This window comes from Sus scrofa, chromosome 3 (genome assembly GCF_054392235.1).
Source record: "Sus scrofa isolate SSC_HxYL_T2T_F1_AM1 chromosome 3, Sscrofa_HxYL_maternal_Yorkshire_Landrace_v2.0, whole genome shotgun sequence".
Taxonomy (NCBI): Eukaryota; Metazoa; Chordata; class Mammalia; order Artiodactyla; family Suidae; genus Sus; species Sus scrofa.
Genome location: NC_139385.1, coordinates 58,773,534 through 58,785,822, shown reverse-complemented (window position 1 = coordinate 58,785,822; position 12,289 = coordinate 58,773,534). Strand labels below are relative to the sequence as shown.

The 12,289-nt window shown below is 47.5% G+C and overlaps 1 protein-coding gene across 1 annotated transcript in view; it reads left to right on the top strand.

Annotated features, from left to right (window-relative positions):
* Nucleotides 1–12,289, top strand: part of NCAPH (non-SMC condensin I complex subunit H) — a 40,572-nt gene that overhangs the window by 15,749 nt on the left and 12,534 nt on the right. The window contains exons 7-9 of the mRNA XM_021087093.2: nucleotides 6,916–7,105; nucleotides 8,041–8,132; nucleotides 8,901–9,106. Of these exons, the coding sequence (XP_020942752.1) occupies nucleotides 6,916–7,105; nucleotides 8,041–8,132; nucleotides 8,901–9,106 (488 nt within the window). The remainder of the gene's footprint in view (nucleotides 1–6,915; nucleotides 7,106–8,040; nucleotides 8,133–8,900; nucleotides 9,107–12,289) is intronic.

Genomic DNA, 12,289 nt, shown 5'->3' with positions numbered 1-12,289 from the left:
AGTCTTGTAATATCTACTTTCAAGAAGGTTCTGTTGGAGCAGTGGGGTGGAAGCAAATATGAAAAGGGTTACCCACTGGGGAATCCAGGTTAAAGTTACACAAAGGTTCACATTACTAATTCAGCATTCCTGCAGGTTTGAAATTTTCCTTAATGAATTACACAGGGGGAAACAAATGGAAAGAGAGGGAGGAAAACACTGATAAGGAGTTTTTTCAGGAGTTCCCATCGTGGCGCAGTGGCTAACGAATCTGACTAGGAACGATGAGGTTGCGGGTTCAATTCCTGGCCTTGCTCAGTGGGTTCATGATCCAGCGTTGCTGTGAACTGTGGTGTAGGTGGGATCCCGCGTTCCTGTGGCTGTGGCGTAGGCCAGTGGATACAGCTCCGATTGGACCCCTAGCCTGGGAACCTCCATATGCCTCGGGAGCGGCCCAAGAAAAGACAAAAAAAAAAAAAAAAAAAAGTTTTTTCAAAGAGTTATGCTATAAAGTAATGAGATGGCAAGTGATAGGGAAAGTAGAGTCCAGAGTTTTTTGATTGCTTTTGTTCTTTAAAGAACAGAAGTGTCTGCTGTGGTACGATGGAAATGGCAGCGTTTCTGCAGTGCCAGGATGCAGGTTTGATCCCTGACCTGCCTCAGTGGGTTAAAGGATCCAGCAGTGCCATAGGTCGCAACTGTGGCTCAAATCTAATCCCTGGCCTGGGAACTCCATATGTCGAGGGGCAGCTAAAACAGAAAAAGAAGAAAAAAAAGCTGTTTCAGTTATTATTGTTATTATTATTGGCCACATTCATTGCATGTAGAAGTTCCTGGGCCAGGGATCAAGCCTGTGCCACTGCAGCGACCCAAGCCGGGATCCTTAACCTGCTATGGCACAAGAGAACTGAGGTTGCATTATTTGCACAGTATATTCTTTTTATTTTTTTGCCTTTTAGGACTGCAATGGTGGCATATGGAAGTTTCCAAACTAGGGGTTGAATCGGAGCTGCAGTTGCTGGCCTGTGCCGCAGCCACAGCACCACCAGATCCCAGCTGTGTCTGCAACCTATGCCACAGCTTGTGGCAACACCATATCCTTAACCCACTGAGTGAGGCCAGGGATCAAACCCAAATCCTTGTGTATACTAGATGGGTTCATTCCTGCTGAGCTGCAACAAGAACTCCTGTTTGTGGTCTTTTTGATAATAACCATTTTGACAACTGTGAGGTGATTGATAGCTCTTTGTGATTTTGATTTGCATTTCTCCGATGACTGTCAGTGGTGAGCATCTTTTCATGTGTCTGTTGGCCATCTATAATTCTTCTCTGGAAAAATGTCTGTTCAGGTCTTCTGCCCATTTTTTAATTGAGTTGTTTGTTTTTTTTTGATACTGAGTTGTGTGAGCTTTTTACATATTTTTGAATATTAACCCGTTATTGGTCATCATTTCCAAGTATTTTCTCCTATTCATTAGGTTGTCTTTTCAATTTGTCAATAGTTTCTTTTGCTGTGCAAAAGCTTTTAAGTTTAATTAGGTCTCATTTGTTTATTTTTGCTTTTGTTTCCTTTGCCTTAGGAGGCAGATTCAAAAGAACACTCCCGTGATTTATGTCAGAGTGTTCTATGTTTTCTTCTAGGAGTTTTTGGTTTTTGGTCTTTCATTTGGTTCTTTAATGCATTTTGAGTTTATTTTTGTATTTAGCTGTCTGGTTTTGCCAGCATCACTTATTAAAGAGACCGCCTCTTCTCCATTGCATAGTCTTGTCACTTTTATTATAGATTAATTGACCATGAGTGTGTGGGTTCATTTCCAGACTATCTATTCTGTTCTGTTGATTTTAGTGTCAGTACTATATTGTTTTGATTACTATAGCTTTGAAGTACAGTTGGAAGTTTGGGAGGATTATTCCTCCAGCTCTTTTTCTTTTTTCTCAAGATTGTTTTGTCTGTTCAGGGTCTTTTGTGTTTCTATGCAAATTTTAGAGTTATTCTAGTTCTGTGAAAAATGCCTTTTGTTGCTCTTGTTTTTTTTTATTGGGGGAATGGATAGTATGTTTACTTGTTGTGGCAGTCTAGTGGAGAAGGAATTATTGATGATGAGGAAAAGTGAGGAGAAATGCTGGACTGGCGTCGGAGCAGGTGAGAAGGGCACGGAGTAGACTGTATGGCTGGGGCTCAGCTGAGGAGGCCATGGCTGACGAGAGGTGGGGTTTGAGTGTGCACACGTGGGAGCATTCTCTTCTGGTTGTGTCTCCCTTCCCATGCCCCATGCTCCCAACAATGAAATAAGCCAGATCATCAAATGACCGTGAGTAAAATGGAGGAAGTGTTGGAGATTAGAGAGAATAAAGTATAGAGAGTTGTCCAGGAGGATGGGTGAGTGGATGGACCAGGGAGTTGTAGTTTGATGGCCAGACAGCACTCGGGGTCTCCTTGAGGACAGTGGCGGGTGGATTTAAGGTGAGGTCAGTCAGGACGGCTTTGTGTCTTTCTCCAGCCATAATTAGCTGGGGGGGGGGTGCAAGCATGGAGTCTGAAGCAAGCTGGATTTAACAGAGGGTGTGTTTAGCTGAGTGTGACACAGCTGAAAGGGGCGCTGGAGTTAAGAGCACATGCAAGGAGGTGGTTGTCAGCATCGCTTATGCAGTTTTTGCTGGGAAAGGAGGTATCTGGGGGACAGCATAAAGCTAGGTGACCAGCAGATTGTAGAGCCTGGTGGGGTCAAAGGCTTCTGGTGCTGGAGACAAGATGGTACAGGCTGGAAAGACAAAAGGTGGTTGTTGGCGAGGCACTTGGAATTGAGCTTCTGGAGAGGTTGTGGTCATGGTTAATGATTCAATTGGGAGAACAGGCCAGGGAGTGAGAGGCAGAGGAGGTGTGGGCTCATGCTAGGATCCCTCGAGTTTTTGGGCTTTTCAGCTGAGGCACAGGACTGCTGGAGGAGAGGATTGAGAGGCTAGAGAGAGTATTGGATGGGTCACCACGAATATTGAAACCACCAAAAACTACGACTGCGGTAAAGTTGTAGACTCGTAATGAGCCAGGGGTTAATATTCAGATCTTCTAAGAAGGGCTTGGTCTGGGGATTGGAAGACACTGCAATACAGATGGCAGAGGGTGGTAGAGTCTAACATTATGTTCAAAGCTGAGGGTTGTAGGAACTGGGGAGGAGAATCGTCCTGAAGCTGCTTCAGTGAGCAAGAAATTCACCTTCTAGGCCAGTGGTGTGAGGCCACGGAAGAGGAAGCAGCCTGGCTGGGGAGGCCTGCCGGGGAGGCAGCATCCTTGACGGGCAGTTGCATTAGAGCAGTGCTTCCCAGGCTCTTGTCATAACGTAATGACCAGTGGGGCGCCCCCCCCCCCCACCTTTTTAGATATTTTGTTCTTACTCTTCCTTGGATTACTAAGGCGTGATTTTGTCAGGTAAGCTTGAGGTTTAGAGAGGCAGAAGTTTTCATAAGATTTTTTTCACCTTCCCCCCAAGAACTAGTTATCACTCCCTTAAGAGTGACATCATCTCGGAAAGATGGCAGCGATGAGGAGGGAGGGGGCCTTGCCACGCTAGGTCAGGGTGGGCAGCTGTTTACTGGGCTTCGCAGGGCGGTTCTCTAGCCTGTGTTGGTGTGAGGACCATGTGTGGATGAGTGGGGAGGCCAAGGCCAATGAGGCAGGTGGAGGTGAGGGTACTGGGCACTTTTGCAGGAGGAAGTTATTCGCTTTTCCTCTTTCTGGGTCTCATGCCGCATTTGGAGGCAGATGATGTAGTGTTCAGATCCTGTCTTCACTCTCTGAGCTCTGCAGCCTGGGAAGAGGCTCCAAGTCTCATTTCGTTAAACTAAAAACAGGTGTCCCTGAGTTTTGTTCTAATGGGTTTGTGCTTTCTCCATGGTAGCATGCTGCACACATCTGCAGGGGAGCCATCAAATTCTCTCCCACCTCACTTCCTTTCCTCAACTCCCATTGTTTTTCACCTTCACAGATAATCTGAATATTTCCTTCCCTGTCATTTGTGCTTGTGCTTTTGGTTCTACAGTGAAATATTCAATTGAGCAGTATGGGTGGAAATTCCTTTTTTTCTTACCAGGTTGACCCAATTCTGGGCAGCCTGAGGAGGCCTTCTTCACCCTCTCCTGTCATTATAAAGAGAGGACAACAGAGCAAGCAGCGCTGCTCCCTCCAAGCCTGCAGGTGTCTGACTGTGGTGTATTTAAGCAAGTCAAGCCAACAGAGTCTCGAAGAAACACCAAGAACTCCAGTCCTGGAAAGCTTTTTTTGCTCTGTGATCTGCTATAATAGCCCAAAGGATGGAAGATGAAAAAGGTCCGGGGAGGGGATGGTCACAGACTTAAAATTTGAAGTTTCATATGTTTGTTGAACTCACATTCTTTTGGTGATGGCTTGGAGATCAGAAAAGCATATGTTCAGTGGGTGCGTCTAGACCAGTTGAGAACCCTCGTTCATGTGTAAGCTGATCCTTTTTTGGACATGGCTCCCTACTGTGTAGAGATTCTTGCTGTCACGGGGATTCTAGCCTGATCTTGCTTCAGTGCTTCATAGCAGGATCGCACAGCTAGAGACAATGCAAGGAAGGTGGAGGCACACACTCGGGAGACCAGAGTAGGTGGAGGTCAGAGTTTGCGGAAGAGGTGAGATTTGCACTGGGCTGTGAAGGAAGGGTAGGTATTTGTCAGGTGGTGACAGGAAGGTGATTCTAGGCAGAGGCGTAAGCCAAGGTCACGAAGCAGGAAAAGTTCTGGTTCCTTAGGAAGCTGGACAGTGTACAAGTTGGGCTAGAACCGAGGATTTGCTAATAAGGCTGGAACGGCCCTAGAATTTATCATGTAGTCTGCTTTCTATCAAGGCCTTCTTTTACTATTTCTCTTACTTGCTGTGGACCCTTGTTTCAAAAAGTTGGTTTATTCAGACTGTGCAGTTGGCAGTAATTCATTTTCCCATCAAATCACTCAGAAGATGTAAGTCAAATCTAATATACACGAAAGAGCCATTGTTCTCACACTGATACAGTATAATTCTAGACAGATGTGAGGAAAGTTTTCTTAGTGTTTTCAGCTCTAATATGGGTCAGTGTACAGTTTCTGTGTTGGCTCTTTGAAATGCTGAGTTTCACTGACCACCTACATAAGACCTTTAGGGATGTGGGGCTCTGGGTGGGAAACTGTTGCTCTGCTGAGCATTTGGGGAAGGGAATGGGAATAACACTACTGGCACTGTTAGGAAATGGGAGAGATGAGAGCTCAGATGAGGGTTATCTTGGTGGCAGTTGGGGTGGGGAGGAGGAGGTAGGTGTCCGAAACACACTGGGGGGAAAACCCAGTCGTGTGAATGATGGAGTTAGTGGTAAGGAGGTAGAACGTGGAGGTGCCCTATGTGCTGCTCTGGGACTGGCAGATCCGGAAGCTGCAGAAGGATCCCAGCTCTGCTGAGGTCGGGCTCAGGGTTAAGGGGGCCGGGAAGAGCCAGAGAGCCACATCTGGCCTCATAATTAAGGTCCCCTTCTCTTCATAGTAGCCACATCCTGAGACTTCAGGAAGACCTGTGAACCCAGTACCCAACCCTCTTCCTGTCACAGGGCCTCTTGCAGAGTCCCAGGTGGCCTCTGCCCTCGTGCCACACATACTTGTGCCTTGCCCTGTCCGTGTTCTGTTTGGGGGCTTGGTGACACATGGTTAAGCCACTTCTGCATCTTGACCCAGCCTTGGGTGTCTTCTCATAACCTGTTCTATGTCTAACCCAGCCATCTAGCCCTGCTGACTCTGCCTATCCTTTGCCAGGATCTCTTAGTTGTGTTCTTCCAAATCTTTGAACATTTTTTTTTTGGCCTCACTTGTGGCATGTGCAAGTTCTCAGTCCAGGAATCGAACCCCACAGGCATGGTTGAACCTGTGCCACAGCTGTGGCAGTGCTAGATCCTTAACCCAATGTACCACACAGGAACTTCCTGAAAATATTTCTGCTTAAAAGAATGATTGAGGAGTTCCCATTGTGGCTCAGTGGGTTGAGGACCTGATGTTGTCTCTCTGAGGATTCAGGTTGGATCCTTGGCCTCACTCTGGGCTAAGGATCTGGCGTTGCTGCAGGCCGAGGTGTATATTGAAGATGTGGCTCAGATCCAGTGTTGCTTTGGCTGTGGTGTAGGCCACAACTGCAGCTCTGATTTGACCCTGGCCCAGAAACTTCCATGTGCTACAGGTGCATCTATAAAAAGAAAAAATAACAAATTTTTTAAAAATTATAAAAGAATGGTGGATCTTGTGAACAGATCTATAACATAGGCTTTTTAAGTCAGCTGAATTTGTTGTGGTAGCATTCTGCTGGAGGTTTATAAACAGTGACTGTGGAAAGGGACCAGCAGAAAGGATACTGTCCAGGTATATTGTATATGGGTAGACTGACGCTGTGTAAGCCCATTACTATTTTCTGTGTTGTAGAGTCATGTACCATTATCTATCTGACCACATACATTCTGACCACATTCCTTTTTTATTTTATTTTTTTTAGGGCGGCACCCGAGGCATATGGAAGTTCCCAAGCTAAGGGTCAAATCCGAGCTGCACCTGCCAGCCTACGCCACAGCATCGCCAGATCCAAGCTGCATCTGTGACCTACACTACAGCTTAAGGCAATGTCGGATCCTTAACTCACTGAGCAAGGCCAGTGATTGAACCTGTGTCCTCTGGATTCCAGTCGGGTTTGTTACCTCTGAGCCATAATTGGAAGTCCTACAGCCTTCCTGTTGAACCGGGATGGGATTTTTAACTGGTCAGTTAAAAAGCCCCTCCCCCTGTTTTGATCACATGCAGAGGCATTTCAATCCAGTGTATGCAGCTGTGGATGAGCTGGTCTAATGAATGAGATTTTCTGTCTCCTTTGGCTGCTCCCATAGTTCTTAAGGTCCCTGTTTTTGTGCTCAGGTGGATCCCATGTTCCAGAAGACGGCAGCCTCGTTTGATGAGTGCAGCACAGCAGGGGTGTTTCTCTCCACCCTGCACTGCCACGACTATAGCAGTGAGCTGCTCTTCCCCTCCGATGTCCAGACTCTCTCCACCGGAGAACCCCCGGAGTTGCCCGATTTAGGTTGGGTGGAGATGACCGATTTAAAAGGTAAGTCCTTGTTGCCTTTCACCAGAGCAGTCTAGTCATCAGAGAAGCCTCTATGTAATTGTGGGGGTAGCAAGCCCATTACACCAAAGTGGGCATTTTGGAGTCTAAGACAGTGGTAGCCAATCCTCGTGGCCTGTATGTACCCTGTCCTTCAGGTGCCCCATTAGCCGCCAAATCTCAGGATCACCAATTGGAGCCTGGGGCTAATCCTGGAGGCTCAGAGTTTGGATTTGGGAAAGGGGCTTTAAGAGCTTTGCTGAGCCAGAGGCCTTGTGTTTACTTGTTACTCATCCAGGGGGTCCTGGGGAGAAGAGGGCTTTGTGAGTTGTTTTCAGAATCCTCTGTGCTGGTCTGAGAAGGGACCTGTCCTATTGTCAGGCCCTTATACTGGCTTGAATGATTCATGTGTGTTGCACGAAATTGATCCTCTTCCTGGAGGGCTATGCAGATGTTCTTTTCTCCTCCTGTCCATTCTTGTCTAAAATGTGCGAAGTGTAACAGTTGTCCAAGCGTATGCATTCACCTGGTGCTGTAATCTTGTGAGGTAGGTAGGTTATCTGTTCCTAGCTGAGTTTGGGACTAAAGCAAACTGCCCCGCATAATGGCCTGTGCACTGGGATGCTTTGAGGAAGGCTTTTTGATTTCCCAGCTCCCGCATAGGGCATGGAGTCCATGTCAGAGTCAAATGTCTGTGCTTCAGGTTTCTGCTGTAGTGATTTCCTAATTCCTGGAATGCCAGTGAGGAGCTTGCCTCTAGCGCCGGTGTGTGCCTGAGTGCACGCCCTCTCCCAGGAGAGCAGTCTGCGACACAGATCGGCCGTCAGCCAGCCTCTGCCAGAGAACAGGAGTGGCTGTGCCTCCACCTCCCGCTGGTCATCTTGGGGTGAGGCGTGCGTCTGGCCTGCTCTGACCCTTTCTGATCTTCCTGCCTCCAGCGCCCCTGCAGCAATGTGTGGAGGATCGCCAGATCTGCCCTTCCCTGGCCGGGTTCCAGTTCACTAAATGGGACAGCGAAACACATAATGAGGTGTGGTCAATTTTTGGACTTCTAGGGGCCCTGGGCATTTCTCCAACAGCTCGTGGTTTTGGTGAGATGGCCTCAGGTTAATTCTGCCCAATGGGAACCAAAACTATGGCATCATTTTTGTTTAGCCAGCAGTACAGAAGATATTTCATTTGGCACATCCATGGGGACTTGATTCTGGGGAAGTGGGGGTGGGGCTGTGTGCTCCAGCAGGCCCGTTATACAGCCTGATGAGCCCTGGGATCAACTTTGTGCCTCTTGTCTGCTTCCCTAGGGTGAGGCAGCCCTTCTCTTCCTGGGTGTGTGATTGTTAGCAGATTCTCTCTCCAACATGCTTGTCGCAGTGGCCTCTGGTCTCTTAGGCTGCTGTCAGTTCGAGGAATTTCCTGCTCTTCAGGGTTGAGTCCCTTGGCACAGAGTTTCCTGAGAAATTGTCATGTGTAAAGCTTTCCTCTGTGTATTTTTAGCCTGGCCCCCTTTAGCCTGCTTAACTACAACTTCCAAAATAAATGGTCTCCATGGAAAACTGTTTTCTCTAAACATGTAGTTAAAGGATGCAGATTCCCATTTCATGTTTTACAAAATGTACCTTAACGACAATGCAGCTTCATCCTGTGCTGCACAATATGAACTTCCTCCGAGCTTTGCTGTCCTGAGAACGCTGGCTCCGGGGCGGCGGGGGGAGAAGGCACCTCCAGAGGGGCGGTTCCTCCAGCAGTGGGGTGGGGGGATGGGAATGCGGAGAACTGGGGAGCTTTTTGTCCCTTCCAGTCAGTGTCGGCCCTGGTGGACAAGTTTAAGAAGAACGATCAGGTGTTTGATGTCAACGCCGAGGTGGAGGAGAGTGACTGCGGGGACTTCCCTGATGGGCCCTTGGAGGATGACTTTGATGCGAACGATGAACTGGACCACACTGCAGCAGGGGATCACACTGAGTTCAGGAGCTGGAAGGAGCCCTGCAACGTTCAAAGCTGCCGGTAAGGCGCTCAGGACCACAGGAAATGTTCCCAGAGGAGTTCTCCCAGATTTCCTGCTGGGACAGTCTAATTTGGTCTCTGTTATTGGCTGGGCTGGTGTCCATGTTTTCACACAGGCCGAGCCATTCTGACTCACGGTGGAATCAACTTTCCTTTGGATGTTGGCTTAGCCACTTATTGGTTGTAAAACTGACATTGCGAGAGTTCCTAAGCATAGAAATGGGGACATAGTAGCTACTTCAGTGGTGGCTGTCCTCACAGCTCCATTTTGGTAGCATGGGTCATGTTCCCTTTCAACACCCTGCACCTGTCTGGCTTTGTGCAGACCCCTCTAAATCAGTTATAGACAGAAATAGGCTTATTCCCTGGTGGCCTAGCAGTTAAGGATTTGGCATCGTCACTGCTGTGATTCGGGTTTGATCCCTGGCCCAGGAACTTCCACATGCTGTGGGCACCCCCCCCCCCCAAAAAAAAGAAGAGAAATAGGCTTATGTGTTGATTATAAAAAAAAAGAAAAAGGTGGCCCTAGCCTGAAGGGGCAAAAGAGGGGGTTGGGCTGTGTTGGGTCATTAGACAGACTGGGGATGAGGAAAGCAGGTAAAATTGAGCATATGGGGTGGGGGAGGTGGTAGAATTGGTCACCAGTAATTTAGCTTTTGATTATTCTAGTAAGCATCCTAAGAAAACGAGAACTTTGTTGGCATTTATTGTAGGTATTTCATAGACTAGTATTGTTTTAATTCTGAATATGATCTGGAAGCAGGATTCCACAACTGTGCAGTGCCAAGGGCCTCTAAAGGGCCTGAGTGGGTCTGGGTGTAGCTGATTCCATGAGACTAGAACAAACAGACCCTCCGATAACTCCTGTGCCTCTAGCAGCAGCTTGGCCAGCCTTGACTGGGGACAGCCCAGCTGGCTTAACATGGGTGAAACTTTAGAAGTTGTCCAGTATAATGTCCCACTGAGGCAAAAATGCCTTCAAGAGCACTTCTTGAGCGTCTCCTGGGTGAGAGATTGCTTTCTAGAGCTTTGTCTGCCCATGTGGTAATGATTTGATTGGCAGTGCCTCTTCAAATCTGAGTCAGGTGGAGGGGCTGAACGTTTGGACCTCCAGACCAAATCTCCCACCTCAGCCCTTTAGGACCATTCTCACCTGATCTGTACCATTTCCAGACCTGTGATTTTATCCGTTTCCCATCCTGTTTTCTAAGAAGTGAGAAAGGGTAGGTTTTGTCCATCTTGAAATCCCTACCCTTGGTATAGTTCTGGCCTTTCCCGGGAGCTCAGCAAGTGAACTGAACTGGACCTGACCCTGCCAGGGATAGCTGTGAGATGTGGGGCATGTGACATGACCTTTGGGGACTTTGTTTTCTCACCCGTAAAATGAAGGGTTGGGACTAGATGGTAGTAGTGGTATCTGCTGCTTATTGAGCTCTTTATTATTCTGACTTTGTGCCAGACATACTGTCAGCTGCGCTACCTGCATTATTTCAAATAATTCATATAATATATAAAAATGTAATCACTTAAGCCTTACAGCAGCCCTGTCATTAGGTCCTGTTATTCCTATTTTACCTATGAGGTAACAGGCTCAGAGAGTTTAAGTAATGGGCTGGAGCTGTGAGTCGCCTAGCATCCTTGACCAATCCTGGCTGTGCATAATGAGCTGTGGATGGCAGGCTCCACCCCAGAGCACTTAATGAAGAGTCTCTGAGGTCAGGCATTGCATCATGATTTCCCCAAATCTCCCTGGTGTTTGTACTGTGTGCCCAGGGTTGAAAACACTACTCTGTGGATGGTCTTTAAGGGCTTCTCTTGCTCAAGATGGGGCAGGGCAATGCTGAATTCTAAGTACCAGTGCTTGTGGGATGCCCATTTGATTGGTCCCTGGGTGACGTCACTTTGACCACCGTGCGTATACATTGATAAGAACACATCTGAGAAATGCTTTATGTTGAAGGGCAGCTCAGTTGCCCCCCGGTCAACCCCCCTTCAGCAGCAGCAGCACAGGCCATGTGTCTCTAGCTGATCTCTGCGGTGCAGGCATGCTTTTGTAAGGTTCTTGCTGTGGTTAAAGATCTAGTCTGTGGTCTGAGCTCAGACCACAGCCTGCTCCGTGCTTGCAAACATGAGGCATTCTACTGCACATTGGGTAATGTGCTAGGAGGCAGCTGGGAGATCTTTAACCTGCAGTTGTCAGTGCAGAATGACTCAACTGGTGCTGAACTGAAGGAGGGGCCCTGTGGTTGGGGGAGGAGCAGGTAGAAGAAATAAAGACTTCCTCCAGAGGGGAATAGAGAAGCTTGATGGAGGGGTGGACTGGATTATGTTAGTTGTTGAGTGAGAGAGTCAGGACCAGGTAGGTGCCTGCCCCCTGGCATTGTGTACTGAAAGAAATATTGAAAGACTGGAGTTCAAGCCTCCAAGGCCTCACTCACTCCAGTTCTGGCCCACAGACTCAGAAGATGAGAGCCAAGCTCTTTATAGCTTTCCCTTTAAGTATGCAATAAATTCCCAGGCTGACTGTCAATGCTTTATCAGAAAAATATGTGAGAACTGAGTGGGGATGCTCCTAAAGCCATTTTTCTCCTTCTGGGAGAAATGCAATACAGTGTAGTACAGTTATTACTGTTTTTCTTTTTTTTTTTTGGCCTCGCTGTGGCATGTGGATGTTCCCAGGCCAGGGATTGAGCCCATGCCACGGCAGTGACAACACTGGGTCCTTAACCCACTGAGCCACAGGGGAACTCCAGTACAGTTACTGCTTAATAACATTGGCTAGTCATTTATAGACTAGAAATGGAAATGTTTTAGTATATTTTAATTTCAAAAATTGTTTTAATTACACAGTAAATATACAAATACAATTTACTGGGGTTTTTTGTTTGTGTTTTAGGGCCGCACCTGGGGCATATGGAGCTCCCCAGGCTAGGGGTCAAATTGGAGCTACAGCTGCTGGCCTACACCTCAGCCACAGTAATGCCAGATCTGAGCCATGTCTGCTACCTACACCACAGCTCATGGTAACACTGGATCCTTAATCCACTGAGTGAGGCCAGGGATCGACCTGCAACCTCATGGTTCCTAGTTGGATTCGTTTCTGCTGCATCACAATGGGAACTTCAGTTTACTGGTTTTTAAAGAAAGATTGTGTAGATAAAGGCAAAGTCCTCCTTTGAATTC